Genomic DNA, 16,113 nt, shown 5'->3' with positions numbered 1-16,113 from the left:
AGAAAATTTCGCTCAAAAGCTAACGTTACTGTCCTTATAATTCCATATTATTATTATTTATATCATGTAACGTACATTATATGTCATTTTGTTTTTGTGTTTTTAATTTAAATAGAATGGTTAATTAGAAGAATTACCTCAGAGAAACTGACAGTTGGGATGTCCAGTTGGGATGTCCACTGAGTGAGTGAGGTGTGAGTACGCTGTGTGTGAGCGCGATGGTCACAGACCCCAGCTTATATACCCGCTGCCAGATTTAGAATTTGTGACCTATATAGGTGTTAAACGTTTTTTATTTTATAAAAAAAATATGTATATTTATATAATGATATATTGCGTTATAATACTAATAATTACGTTATATTATGTAATGGATAATGTGAAAAATAATAATAAAGAAAATAATAAAGAAAATAGCCATTTCCGTCTAGATACCTGCGTCCATAGCAACACTTTGTTTTTCATGGCAACGGTGTGTTATACTTAGCAGCGCCTGTTATCAAGAAATAATACATTAGAATTCAAATATATAAATTAAATGAGTATAAATTAATATATATACATATAATTTAGTATTATTTACTAATAAATAATTCATATTATAATAATTGTAATTTAGTATTATTTTTACAATTTATTTAAAAATGTTTATGTGCAAATAAACCCAATAGGTCATATTTCCCGGTTGTAAAATTGTCGTGTTTTATTCGTCTAATAGATAGGCGAACATTTCTCATGAAAAATCGTTCATTATTGTAATGTATAAGATTATAAACGTCTTACCTGTTTCTTCTTCTCAGATGTGCAGAACCTGACTCATCCCATTGATTTTTTTCTTCATGGTAAAAAATAAATAAATAAGTCTTCTCCCAGAATGAGGTTCAAGCAGCTGCTTTCCTTTTGTATGTATATATATATATTTATATATTTATTTATTTATTATTATTTTATTTTTTTTCATTACCTAGATACATATAGGCCTATTATAATTATACAACATACAAAAACCAGTGGCGGATACAGAACGTCATTAATAGGTGGGCCTGGTGAATATACAGAGGGGCCTCGGGTTTTTTAATCTTATACACCTGATTCCCGGGCTCTGTATTATAGAGCTTTCACACTGCGCGCGGATGCGGTCCGGCGATCCGTTCCATGTGCGGTGCAGTGCAGAGATCGTTTCCGCACCGAGTCTATTTCTGATGTGCTGCACGCGCTGAATTTAAAGTGACAGGCTGACGGTGCATGGTTCGTGATCAAAATGAACACAGATTGACATGAAAATATAATAATCTCACCATAAATGCGTTTAATTAAATAAAATGTAGTAATCTCACCATAAATGCATTTAATTTATTTATACTCTTTTACACAGTCATGTTTTTTTTACTTTAGGACCGGGGTAAAGCAAGGAAAAATAAATTTACTTCAACAAGGCAACATAATGAACAACTCTCGTCTCATTCATGGTGGAGGTGAAAAAACAATTTCTTTGTGACATGCAATATTTATTGTATTAAAACTTAAATGCAAAAGAAAAGGCATGTTAGTCGGCTGTTTTTGTCAATTTTAAGATTTGAAATGTTTGCGATTTTGCGAAGTACTACATGGTTAAATATTTTACCACTTGTTTGAGCAACTTAATATATAAATCTATATAAGTAGCGCTGAATACGTTGTTTAAATTGTGTTAAAACGTCTATTAAAGAGTGTATATGTACAAAGAGAATCGCAATGCTGACAACCCTTTTTTTTTACTTTTTTAATAAAAGTTTCTGATAACTTCTGGATTTGAAATACAAATAGTGAGTATGTGTTTGTGGTAGCCTACAGTCGTGGATCAGTCACGCACTGCACACGGAGTATGTGTGTTTCACAGTGTAACAGTAGTGTTACGCCACTTTTAAGTCAGTGCGCGCACGGAGAGCGTGTGGCCAGCCCGTGCAGAAAACAAATTCACAAGAGAACCAGCTGTGTTGCATGATAGCATCACTGGACTGACACGTGATATGCCGACATATTTTTATTTTGTAGCTATTTTTCGTAGCTACTTTACTTAAATGTCCTCATGAAACTATTAAAATTAAATTATTTATTAATTTGTTATTATTAAAATTTAAAAAATTAATTGTTTTTATTAATCTGATTGGGTGGGCCACCAGTCAATCTGCCCACCCAGGCCCACCCATATATCCGCGCCTGACAAAAACTAGCCAAAACACATCTAACAGAACAAAAGTTTATTTATTTATACAACATTAACGTGCTTTTTAAATTAACGAAATGTAATATTCATCTTTATAGAAGATACAGTACAATAGCCTACAACAATCTGCAAACTTCATATTCATAGCAGATTTAAAACAGTCCTTTTTGTGGTGGTTTATTTTGCTAAAGTTTTCTTGATATTGTGAGTTTACACAAATAAAAGCTTTAAATAATGTATTATTCTTATGACCAAAAATTGAGTATTTTAAGTTGTTTACACTGTTGACAGGAAAAAAATGCAAGCGACTGCATGGCCGCTTCCATGCCCTGCAGTGCGCGCGCTCCCCACTCCGCACATAAAGAAAGGACGATGCACCAGCAGCAGTGGCTCACAGTTGAATTGGGCTGCAGCTCTCCCTTCTGAATACAGTCAGCCGCGGGTGTGGCAGAAAAATTGAACTGCATCACTTATGCATCGCTTATTTTCACGTTGCCTTGATCTATGACATTGTATTGTTTTGTATGTCTATTTGTTAATAAGGGATTTATGGACACATCAAGGATTTTAGATCTGTAGAGTAAAAGCCATAGTTTTTATTTTGAAGTAACAAATATCAAATCCTACCCACAAAATTAGCAGAGAGGACCTAATAAATTGGCTAGCATGTTAGTGTTATTATTTAACAAATAAGTTTAATACTTATTGTATTATTATTTAATATTTTCATTAATTAGATGTAGATTTAATACATCTTTGCGTTCATTAATTTGTCATATTTTTAACGTTGTTGTGTGACCATATAATAACCACATTGGGAACGTTATTATATGACCAACAGAGGACCATGCGAGAACGTTCTGTTAACATCCCGAATGTCCTCTTTGTAACGTTGTTGTGTGACCATATAATAACCAATATCGAACGTCCCCCTAAAGTAATAACGGGAACGTTATTATGTGACCAACAGAGAACCGTATGGGAACGTTCTGTTCACGTCCCGAATGTCCTCTTTGTAACGTTGTTTCATGACCATATAACAACCAGTATGGAACGTTCCCCTAAAGTCACTTTGGGAACGTTATTATATGACCAACAGAGGACCATGCGAGAACGTTCTGTTAACGTCTCAAATGTCCTCTCTGTAACGTTTGCTATGTGACCATAAAATGCCCCAAATAGAACGTCCCCCTAAAGTCATTTAAGGAACCTTGAACTGCAGCACTTTCATAACCAAAAGAGGACGTTCCAAGAACGTACCTAATGTTCTGTAAAGGTTCGGAACTTTCGTTACCTTTAGACAACTTTTAGGGAACGTTGCACAAGGTCACGAGAACGTCCCCTCCTACGTGGGTACACTCAAAACAAAGACACATTTAAATGTAAGCCTTGACGTTACTTAACCTCTTCACACGTAAGTTTAAAAGTATTTCAAGGCTACCGTTATTGATCGTAGTATCGCTTTATGGTTCCCATGGAGACGCGCCATTCATTGCTTGTCACACCGTAGCCACAATAGTGCTGAATGACTGATGATCTGCTTTTATTTCCTTTTTTATTCAAAATTTCACAAATGTGTTAGCTATAGCAGGATATATCTGATATTCCGATTGTGAAATATGTGCAAGTGGATGTGTTTTGTTGTTCAAACACCTTTATAACGATCGCATTACTTGAGCTGTATGCGCAACGTATTTTAGGTATCTATCTTATTAAAATACCTAAAAAAAATACGTACATTATTAGGAATTTACCACCTCTGGTTCAATTTGAGATTATTTTTATTTTTGTTTGTTTGTTTGTTTTTTTGTTGTTCTTTTTGCATGGATTTTGCAAAGTGTCAAAATGAATCAAAGCACAACTAGGTTAATGTTAGTCCACACTTGTATTGATGTTATCAGAGGCTAAATGCAAACACAATTATTATTATTTTTTAATCTAATTTTGAGTCTTATTTCATCACACTTTCATTTTCATTTTTCATTTTTAATTAAATTATGCAAATTAGCATGTTACCTTTTACACAAGAAAATAATACAATAAATTAATAAATAAATAAATATGCCGCGAGTTTAACCCCCCACAATGGTAGACCCAAAGTTACGCCCTTGTGTGCGCTGAATATACGCGATGGCCGGATCAACATTCTGTCCAACGTTATATAACCAATCCAGGGGTTTTTCTGCATTGATCTTTTTTTTTTTGGCGGCTGTTAAAACCTTATTTGATCGGTGAGTGACAGTGACAGAGCGCGTACGAGAGAGAGCCCCGGCTGCACGCGCACTCACAGTCTTCAAACAACACGAGCGCTTCTTGCTCTCTCTCTTCCTTGTGTATATTAACAGACATCCCAAGTCTCCCGGAGGTTCCGGGAGTCTCCCGCATATTGAAAGCGGCTCCCTGAGACCCGCAAATTAGTTAAAATCTCCCGGAATCTAGACCGAGCGAGCAAAAGCGCGCATGCGAAACAGATACTGTGTTTCAAACCGTGTAGCGCACGCACGGCAGAGAGGGAGAGGGAGCGAGAGACCTTGCGTGTGTGTGCTAATGTGCATGTGTGCGAAGCGCATGTAAGACAGAGGCCTGTTTCTGCAAATCAACCAATCAATTGTCGGTGTGGGCGGGCTTTTATCTCTTGTCCCGAACAAAATTAATCAGTTATGTCTATCTAGAAACAGGAGCACCATTGCAGAGGGAGAGTGCCACAAAACAAAAAAAGTATAAGACACATTTTACGGCAGACTACACGAAAGTGTACTCCTGTCCTATAGGTGTCAAACATAATGACAGTCTTGCTCAAGCATTGCCCATGGAGGGTTATTATATGATTGCAAAAGGCATGTTGAGATGAGTTGACAAGTTTAATTTCATCTGCATATTATTCAGGTTAGTTGCCAAGGCTACATGAAAACAACAAACTCCTTAGACCTGTTTAAAGTTGCAATGGAAAATAAATAAAAGCAGTTTACATAAATTGTATAAGCAGATTATATAAATAGTAAACGTAATCTACATATTTAAACATAATTAACGAATAATTACATAGGCCTATAGCTTATAGAAATAATATTTTATGCTTTTATATCTGTTAGGGGCCACAACATTTTAGGGAGGCTAAGCGCAGGGAAGGCTGCTCCAATATATCTCAGTTCTCCCATTCAGATAGGCAAAGTCTTACTAAGAAGGTGACTAGCTGAGATGTATTTCCTTCCTTTTTTGGGTGGGGAGGGGGGGTGGGATACCTCCCTGAAATGACTTTTTGCAGGTTGGGATGTCTGTATTAATCAAAATCATTAAACACGATAGAAAAAGGGCGAAACACCAAAGTTTCACGCGCGCTCGCGCACTCACAGTCTTCAAACTACACGAGCGCTGTCTTGCTCTCTCTCTCTCTCTCTCTCTCTCCCTCCCTCCATCCCTCGTGCATATTAAACAAAATCATTAGACACGATAGAAAAAGGGGGGAACGGCAAAGTTTCACATGGAGCATTCGGAAAAAAATTTTTTCTACATGACAGGCTGCTGGCTCCCACTGTTAATTTTTTTTTTTTTTTTGGAAAAGCACTCTCTGTATTAGCTTAAAGCCCTCAAGTTTACATTTACATACTGTATTCTTTCAATTGCTCTAAACAAGTATTTTGGGTGACTCTTTTTATTGAATGCTAGACATCAAGTTGTTGTTATTTTCATCTGAAAGAACTTCTTTTTTCAGTAAGCTAGGCCCTATGTGTTCAGTAAGCTTGTTTCAGTAAGCTATGTGTTTTCAAGGTTTCAAGGTTTTATTGAATGCTATCTCTATACAAGTGCAAAGTAATGCATTCTTAGTCAGTCTTTTATTTTGTAATTTTAAGAGGAATAAACATATATTGCAATCTTAAGGAATTTATGTTTTTTTTTCATTCAGATATGTAAATCAACATGTATAAATTGTTAGTAGTCAATTAATGGGGAGATAATCGAAATCAAATCGGTCTGGAAAAATTAATCGTTAGATTAATCGATGCATCGAAAAAATAATCGCTAGATTAATTGTTTAAAAAAATAATCGTTTATCCCAGCCCTACAACTAAATACTTAAAACATACACAGCTTTAGCCCACATCAAATATAAATATATTTTATGTTTACTTTGTGTAAGAGCATACTAAAACGATAGCTTTTAGGGAATTTAAAGTATATGTATCTTATTTACAAACCACATATAGAGATACTGTAATATATTTTAAATATTTATTGTAACATTTTAATATATTTTATAAAGTACATTTATTCACTCACATGTGAATACATTATAGCTATAAAATATGCAAATGCATTCTTATATTGTACCAACTTCTGTATTATAGGGTGCTTTCACACCTGCCTCATTTAGTTCAGTTAGTTGAATCGTACATGAGTTCGTTTCCCCGTTTGGTGCGGTTCGTTTGGGCAGGTGTGAAAACAGCAATCGCACTCGGGTGCGCACCAAAGGCGGACCAAACAAGCATACCGAGACCTGCTTGAAGAGGTGGTCTCGGTACGCTTTCAAACGAACGAGCGGTTCGTTTGTGGTAAGACAGTAGAGAGACTTTTAAATCCGAAACAATGGATTCACATAGTCCTTCTCCGAATGCTTGACCTGTCATCAAGGCGCATGGAGAGGGAATGTCAAGTGTTTAAGTATGAACGCGCTACAAAATACATATCATGCACAGATATCATGATGTATTCTTGTAGTTTAAGTTGTATGTTGTGATAATTAGTTAATGTATACTGTGACACTGATAGTCACATGTTGGGTTTCAGAGTCTTGTACAGTGACAGTGGAGGAAATGGATGAAAGAGGTATAGAGTCAGCCTTCGCTGATCAGCAAAAGATATTCGCACTACATGATGATCACATCACCTTTTAGTGTCAGTGGGGCAAAAGTTCAGTAGGTTTTAGCTTAAGACAAAAATGTAATGTAGGAGTAATGACTTTGCCTAAGTGTGTTTGACAGTGGAAATAAAACATTGACAAAGCATCAGATATACTACTAGGCAAAAAAAAAATGAAGCAGATCAAAATTGTTTTTTTTTTCTTATTCAGTTTGTCTGTTTTGGACTTTGTGGCGAGTGGGGCGGGGCCGAGGGACATGGGAACAAGGAGGGAGGCCGGCAATGATTGGGAAATCAGTGACACCTGCGACCCACTGCCGGTCTCGAGTCCCACGTAGGAGATGGAAGGATATAAAACTGGAGCGACGACAGAGGACCAGGCCTGGGCTTTTAGTTGTGTTTTGATTTTTATTTGTGCGCGTACGTCGCCGTGAGGGCCTGACGCGCTGTTTTGTCTTTAATTTGTATTATTAAAATGACGTTTGATTGTCCGCCGGTTCCCACCTCCTTCGGCCCCGCCCCACTCGCCACAGACTTCTTTGCAAGTAAAAGCAAACAAACCAACAAACAACTAAAGAGATACTAAATTTATAATTCTTTAGATGTGCATGTATGAAAATTATATTAACCCTTTTAACCCTACGTTTTTCCTATATATTTCAAGTCAGTGCATGTATTCACTTTATGTAATTCACTTTAAGGATTCATTTTTCATTTATGAAGATGTCATGAAAATAATTTACGTCCTGGTGGAAGACAAAGACTTTTAAGACGAAAATCCAATCCAGTCCACTTTTTTTATATAGCACAATAAAAAAAACAGCAAGGTTACCAAAGTGCTTTACAAAGATAAAAATATGTAACAAAAAACAAACACAAATAAAATAGCATCAACAGTAACAGTGACAACGAAGACCACGGCAGCTCTCATGGTGAGTCAAAAGCCAGGAAATAAAAATATGTTTTTAAACGATATTTAAAAGTGTGGAGGGTGGGCGCAACTTTAATGTGCAGCGGTAAATCATTCCACAATTTGGGAACAACTGCTGAAAAAGAGCAGTTGCCTCTGGTCTTCAGCCTGGTCCTGGGCACATTCAGCCGCAGCTGATCACCAGACCTCAATGACCTTGACGGGGTGTTAATGTGCAGGAGTTCTGAAATGTACTGAGGTGCCAACCCATTTAGCAACTTAAATAGAAACATTAAAATCTTAAAATGTATTCTAAAATATACAGGTTCCTGTTAACAGACGAGCAGCTGCATTTTGTACTAACTGTAGGCGTGAAAGGGAAATTTGGTTCACGCCAATGTAAAGTGCATTACAGTAATCCAAACGGGTCAAAATAAAAGCATGAATCACTTGCTAAAAATATTAAAGATAAAACAGGTTTAATTTTGGCTAAAATCCTCAATTGATAAAAACAAGATTTAACCACCATGTTTATCTGCTTGTCAAAGTTCATTTCACTATCAATTGTAATGCCTAAATTGGTCACTACTGGCTTTACATATTGCTGCAGGGACCCAAGGTTTATGGGAGTGGAGTCACAAACCCGGCTGGGTCCAAACACAATGATCTCAGTTTAAATTAAAAAAATTAAAAGATATACAGGTTTTAATATCCTTGAGACATTCAAGTAATGGAGTCAGAGAACCATTTGCATCTCTTCTCAGTGGTAAATAGATTTGCGAGTCATCTGCATGAAAATGGTAGGAAATACCATGTCTTTTAAAAATATTTCTAAGAGGCAGATATTAAATAATTTTTTGGACATTTGGCCCTAAAGTGGTCTAGACCTCCTTAAAAAGGCAAAGAGGGGTCAATGTCCGTAGGACATAGTGAGGGATTAAGCTGTAGAATTAATTATTGAGGCAAAAAAGCAACACAGACTGAAACTGGTCACATTCAGCCGCAGCTGATCACCAGACTGTTAACCACTGTTAAATAGTGCCGCGTTTTCACCGAAATTACCCGGAACATTTGTACCAGGAACTGTTTTTCCCAGGAACTTTTTTCCCCCCAGACCTGTTGCTTTCTGCGTTTCCACCGCGGTGTAAAGTACCGGGAAGATTAGGCAAATAGACTGGTGACGTAGCTCTGCGCGCGTTTCTCAATACAAAGTACGCTGATTTTGGGCGTGCATCCTCCTCGGTAGTTCAGACTTTGTGCATTCTTCTCTGGAGTGTTATGTCCGCGACTAACAAGTCCGGTAAATCTGTAAACAGCAGCGTACTTGATAACTTCAGTCAGCTGACCATGGCTACTGCAATTTTCCTCTCTGTATATTTACAATAAAAAGAAATAGGATATCAAATACCACTGCCTCCTTTCGTTTTCATTTAAACATAATAACAGCTGCAGAAATTTACTTAGTTCAGGGATATGTGTAGATACAGCCATTACAATGAAACGAAATATTATATAAATTTGCCTTTTTTATTTTCATTTTAACATATAGATAAATTGAATACAGACCAAAGAAAACCTGTTAGATTTACCCCGCAGCTGAATTATATTTTATGTTTAACCACTAAAGAGAAATCAGAGCCAGCTGCGGCACACATTAGAAGGTCTAGCCGAGGTTAGGCTGCTTCTCAGCGGATAGATGATCACTGAGCTCCCGCTGATTGCGTGGAGCTGACCGTCTCTGAGATCGGCGAAAATAGGCGCTGTCTTTATAAATAAACCACATATTTGAGTTTTAAACAACTACATTCTCGCCTGAAACACTTTCATGACACAATAACACTAATATTTTGAAAATGATCCGAATAAATGCTGCTTGAACTTTTCCTCTCAGTATATTTACAATAAAACGAAATAGGATATCAAATACCACTGCCTCCTTTTCGTTTTCATTTAAACATAATAACAGCTGCAGAAATGTACTTAGTTCAGGGATATGTGTATATACAGCCATTACAATGAAACGAAATATTATATAGATTCGCCTTTTTTATTTTAATTTTAACATATAGATACATTGAATACAGACCAAAGATAACCTGTTAGATTTACCCAAAACTAATTATATTTTATGTTTAACCACTAAAGAGACATCAGAGCCAGCGGCACATATCAGAAGGTCTAGCCGAGGTGAGGCTGCTTCTCGGCGGATACATGGGGACTGAGCTCTCGCTGATCGCTTGGGGCTCACCGTCTCTGAGATCGGCGAAACAAATTTTTAAATAGGCGCTGTCTTCATAAATAAACCACAGATTTGTGTTTTAAACAACTACATTCTCGCCTGAAATACTTTTAAAATTACATTTCATGACACAATAACAGTAATATTTTGAAAATGTTGATCCGGTTAATGGTGGTTGAACTCAACCAATGCTGCGTGAACTCAACCAATCAGGATGTTTAGCGCCCAAACCCCGCCCCCGAAAGTTCCGGAACTTTGAAAAAGTACCACCTCGCCAGCAGGGACTTTCTGAGGGGCATTTTTTTTACCCGGAACTTTATTTAGTTCCTGGTTCCTGCGGTGGAAACACACCGAGTACCAGGCCAAAGTCCCTAGTTCCTGGGTAAAGTTCCTGCGGTGGAAACGGGGCATAGGTCAGCATTTCAGAGGGGTCGGATACAGGTGGGGAAATTTGAGCTCTAATGGAGGCAATCTTGTCTAAAAAATTGTGTAAAAAATTCTCACAGATTTCAGAAGAAGCTTTTAAACAAGAGGACTGGGGTGAATTTAAAATTGAATCAATACTTTTAAAAAGGACATGTGGTTTATTTAATTTTTGGAAAGTTTTTCAGCTTTTTCTATTTTGATACTTTCTCTAGCTTTCCTTTGAAAAGACATGAAGCTTGTCTTTCTTCCACTGATGCTCTGCTCTCCTGCACTCTCTCCCTGCTGCACGGGTAGTGTCATTAAAACATGGCTCAGATTTAGGACTGGGGCGCAAAACTTTAAAGGAGAAACAATTTCAAGATTTCTAGCACATGTGGAGAGAAAGGAAGAAGTTAATTTCTCTGTGTCTGCTACGAGACCAGTATCAAACTAAGACGATTTTGGAAAAACACAGGAAAACTGAGCAGCAGTGGTCAGCTTAAACACAAGACCTAGGCATGCAGGGGCATTTGATTTAGATTTAAGACATGACAAGTTAAAATCAAATAAAACTGGCATGTGATCAGAAAATACAGCATCCTGTGTCTGAATATTCAAAATGGGCAAACCATAGGATAACACAAGATCTAGCGTGTGCCCCTGTTCCTGTCTGGGTCCACTGACATGTTGAAAAAATTTAAAAGTATCAATCATATCTAAAAAATCTTTAGTAAGTGGTTTGGAGAGACAACAAACATGTACATTAAAATCACCAACAAAACTCAAACCAACAAAACTCTGTTGTAGTCTGTTATAATACTGGCCAAGAAGTCAGAGAACTCTTTTATAAAATGTTTGTTGTATTTCGGCGGGCGATATATCACAGCACACAGTACGGGATCCATTCGGCCTAAAACAAACAACCTGAAATCAAATGACTGAAAAACAGATGGTGCCAAAATCTTACAATGTAATCTACTCTTTAAGACAGTCGCTATTCCTCCTCCACGTCCAGTGGTCCTTGGGGAATTACAGTCAGGAAGTAAGAGGTCTGTAAAGGCATTTGACTCACCCACGGTAATCCATGTTTCTGTTAAAAACAGTACATCCACAGCTTATGTGATGAAGAAGTCCTTAAGGATGAAAGTTTTGTTCATTACCAACCTTGCATTTATCAGTGCACATTTGGTCGGTAGAGTCGAGATGTCAGCTGCATGAGCTGACCGGCTCAGTGGCCAAAGGTTGCTGTAGTTACTTCCGCCAGGACTTCGGGAACAAGGCGCGCAGATGTGCAGACCATGTCGGTCCTCGTACAGGCCTACAACAGGTATCAACCAGCTGCTAGTTGGAAAAAGGCCGTGACGAGCAACAAGGCTTTAAAAAATATGTGAGACATTCCGGTGTCACTGGCAACAACTCAGAGGGTGAAGCCAGCCATGCCTTAATAAAGACTAGCCAGCCGCTACTGCATCTCCTGGGGGATGGACCCTCGAGTAGTTTGCTGTAAAGTCCACCGTACTTTTGATGACATGAAATGACCATTATAACCAGTAGATGGCTGCAGAAGATCACTTCAGTTCAGGGTATTCAGGGTATAAATTTAAGACTAAGAACTTTTTAAAAGACCTGCGAAATTAAATTAATACCATATAAGCGAAATAGGGCAATGTCTATGGTAACATATTAAACTGTAAAATGACCGTAAAACGCATGATTTACAGTTCAGATTCAGGCTTTCCCCAAAACAAACTGATAAATTTCTGTCTTGTCGATCAAACGGTTCAAAACTTTGCACATTTGCTCTTTAATATATTGCTACATTTTCATACTGGTCTAAACAAAAACAGCAGACGGACTTATTGAAAATGCACATTCATTCTCTGGCAGCAGGTGTCGCTTTTGGAATGGCAGAAATAGAGCATTTGGTTAAAGTGATAAAATATAACTTAATTCCCACCATATTTCTGATATTATCTATCAATCTAATCTGGTTAATTTGATTGTTCACTTTTATTTTAAATCCGTGACTACAGTGCACCTGCATGGCATTAGCACTCATTAGCTTGTCATTAGCATTTCAATTCGTGCCTATCGCTGTTTTCTTTCACCTCTCCTCTCTCTCACTACTCTCTCTCTCTCCGGTTTTTCACAAGTTCATCAAACAACTGTGGTAAGAATCTTTCATCAAGCACGATGAGTAATGGCTTCTCCTGCTATTGTTATTTGCACTGCTTGCCACATGTATAGTTTATCTATCTCTGTCGGTGATGAGGGATTCACATGTGATAAATGCAATAGTTAGGCTGACAGACATTTCAGAATTAGAGTCATGCACCCAAACTTTAATTGAGGACAGTAAGAATGTGAGGGCTCTAGACACAGCTTTGGATGCGTCTAGCTCAGGGAGTCCTGTACATTCTGTACATGAAAGTGCTCTAGTTATTGGCGATTCTATTGTATGGAATTCTATTGTATGTAATATGAATATAGAGACACCAACCATCATAGTCCAATGTTTACCGGGAACCAGAGTGCCTGACATAAACATCAAGTGCTGGCTAATGCTAAACGTAAATGCAGTAAGATTGTTATTCACGCCGGCACTAATGATGTTCGGCAGTCGGAGATCATTAAAAATAACATTAAAGAGGTGTGTGAACTTGCAAGCATGATGTCAGACTCTGTAATATGCTCTGATCCCCTCCCTGCTTACCGTGGTGACGAGATGCATAGCAGATTGTCATCACTCAATGGCTGGATGTCTAAGTGGTACCCGCAGAATAACATAGGTTTCAAAGACAATTGGACAAGCTTTTGGGGCAGACCTGACCTGTTGAAAATAGATGGTCTTCATCCCTCCTGGGGTGAACTTGACCCCAAAGAACTAGTTAATTACAGAACAATCTCGAATCTCCCTTTTGTCCAAGATATCCTCAAAATTATATTCCTTCTTAGAGAAAAATGGTATCTGTGAGGATTTCCAGTCAGGATGTAGATCGTATCATACTACTGAGACTGCTATCCTTAGAGTTACAAATGACCTGCTCTTATCATCTGTTTGTGTTTGTATCTCTCTATTAGTGCTATTGGATCTTAGTGCTGTGTTCGACACTATTGACCACAACATTCTTTTGCATAGACTAGAACACTTTGTTGGCATAAATGGAAGTGCATTAGTATGGTTTAAATCGTACTTATATGACCACCATCATTTCGTAGCAGTGAATGAAGAGGTATCATATTGATCAAAAGTGAAGTATGTAGTACCTCAAGGTTCAGTACTAGGGCCGTTACTCTTCAAAGTGTAATGATGGAGCGATGACTTTACCTGAGTGTGTTACAATGGGAATAAAGCATTGTTGAAGCCTCAGCTCTACTAAGCAAAAATAAATGGAATAAATAAAAATAAAGAATCCCCAGTTTAGTCCGTTATTAGTCTGTTTCAGATTTCTTTAAAAAAGGGGGCAAGTAAATGTAACAGGCGTAAGATATTCCTGTATTAATTTTTTTTAACCATTCATTTTTTTTCTAGATACTGTAACTTTTTTTAACAGTCCAGTGAAACAATTACGATGGTAATCAGTTACTAATTCATCTTTTAGAGAGCGAATCAGCTTAAATGAGGAATAAGAATAATTATTCATAACTAGTTATACTTAATTATAAATATTTAGAAGATGTGCTGAAGGTATTTACTTGTCATCTCAGTGTCAACTCTGTCAATTCTAAGAATGTTAATTTCCTGGTTAAGGAAAATAACTTTCTTACTGTACAACATAACTCAGAGTTTATAGCAAAAAAACAGCATGATTAGGGATTCCACTTATGACCAAACACTGAACAACCTAAAGTGTGATACAAGTAAGAATGTATTAACTTAACTACATGAATAGACTTAAACTAGTCTAACACACACACACATACAGTGGACATAGGAAAAAGGGTTAAATCTTTAGCAGTAAAGAGATAAGAAATGAAGACATGAAGCTATGGTACAATTTGATATTCTGCAGATCTACAGCCTTAAGGAAACATCAGTTTCTTAGTTCAAACACACCTTTGTAAAAGGTGCAAATGATACTTAACATATCAATTAATAAGACTAAGTTTGATACTTGCACGTCTCACCTGTTTGAAAGGGAGTCCTGATGCACTTTGGGGCTCCTGTAGGTTGGCTGAAGTTAGGTGATAAGAAGGAACCTTTCTAAATCAGAGGATCTTGATGAATGTAAAGTCAAGGCCGAAGGCCTGGCACCCACTTAAGGGGGTCCTTAGAAGCATTCTAGCTCATATCCTCATTTTCTTTCCAATCTTATCCACCGGATCTAACAGAACTGCAGACTAGCTGAGTGATCTTTTGGGGACCACTGGGCATGCCTGCACCAGCTCAGGCTCTCTTAGCTTAGCAGAAGAAGAAGAACAAGAAAACAATTGGCGGCACTGTTGGCTGAGCCTTTTTAAGTCTGAGACAGTTCACACCTCTCAGGATGGACCTGTCTAATGAAAAAGGCTGAAATTCCAAGCGTGAGGTTGGAAATACTGGTTCGTTTTATGACCCGTTGTCTGAGAGCACGGTAGTTTGCAAATGTAACTGAATCAGAAGTTGATATACAAACTAGTAAAGATTCTTAGTACACTAATATGTTGCATAGGTATCAACATATACTATGCACTCTCGTTTAGATCATCAGAAGACTATTTAATAGAGACCAAACATGTTATAAGTGAGGTGATATTAACTAGTGATCTATCATAAGCATGCATAAAAAAGTCAAATTCAACAGAAAATATACAAGAACAGCACTAAAATACACAATGATCTGAAGGATATGCGTGTTCATTCAAAGAGAGGTTTTCTTATGAACTTTTTTTAGAGAAGAGTCCATTTTATTGCCATTACGTGTCTCTACTAAGGGGAAATGAAGTGAGTGTTGCTCTGTCTGCATTCCTTCGGGCAATAAAAACTAGTGTTATCAGATTACCAAGTTACCATGGAGTTGAAGGCCTGTTGGCTTTTGTTAGGTGTTAGTTGCATTTCTAGGGAAGGGTCCTTAGATGAGTGGACGCTAGATATTATTTGTTAAATATAACAAATAGTTGTGTCTCTGATTGGTTCAAATGCTACAAGAGTCAAACAGGAATGAAACTGCTCTGTTCAAAGGAGTATTTACCAGCAATGTAAAATGTTCATGTTCAAGACAGTTTGCACATAATTTCTAAAGTCGAAGTAAAATAAGTCATCTCTTTTTATATGCCAATGGAATCAAAAGATTAAACAGCATATCTTCAGTTAATATAAGCACACAAACATAGACAAAGCCACAGGGTCACTCAGGGACAAAGGTCCTCTGTTTTTTGTTTTTTTTTGTATCAAGTCCCGTTTGAAGGGGTGGATGAAAGGGGACAGTTGCTTTCAGCAACACATGCTTAAAGGGTTAGTTCACCGAAAAATGAAAATTATTGACTCGAGAACGAGTCAGTCTTTTGTTTGGCTCG

The 16,113-nt window shown here is 37.4% G+C and overlaps 2 protein-coding genes across 2 annotated transcripts in view; both read left to right on the top strand.

Annotated features, from left to right (window-relative positions):
- Nucleotides 1-7,143, top strand: part of LOC132159950 (complement component receptor 1-like protein) — a 217,702-nt gene extending 210,559 nt beyond the window's left edge. Inside the window, exon 18 of the mRNA XM_059569631.1 lies at nucleotides 6,992-7,143. Within this exon, the coding sequence (XP_059425614.1) occupies nucleotides 6,992-7,098 (107 nt within the window). The 3' untranslated portion in view covers nucleotides 7,099-7,143. The remainder of the gene's footprint in view (nucleotides 1-6,991) is intronic.
- Nucleotides 1-16,113, top strand: part of LOC132159954 (E-selectin-like) — a 159,477-nt gene that overhangs the window by 114,400 nt on the left and 28,964 nt on the right. The gene's annotated exons all lie outside the window — the stretch shown is intronic.

The sequence above is a fragment of the Carassius carassius genome, chromosome 16, assembly GCF_963082965.1.
Source record: "Carassius carassius chromosome 16, fCarCar2.1, whole genome shotgun sequence".
Lineage (NCBI taxonomy): Eukaryota > Metazoa > Chordata > Actinopteri > Cypriniformes > Cyprinidae > Carassius > Carassius carassius.
The sequence above is the reverse complement of the archived record's forward strand: the minus strand, read 5'-3'. Positions and strand labels throughout refer to the sequence as shown.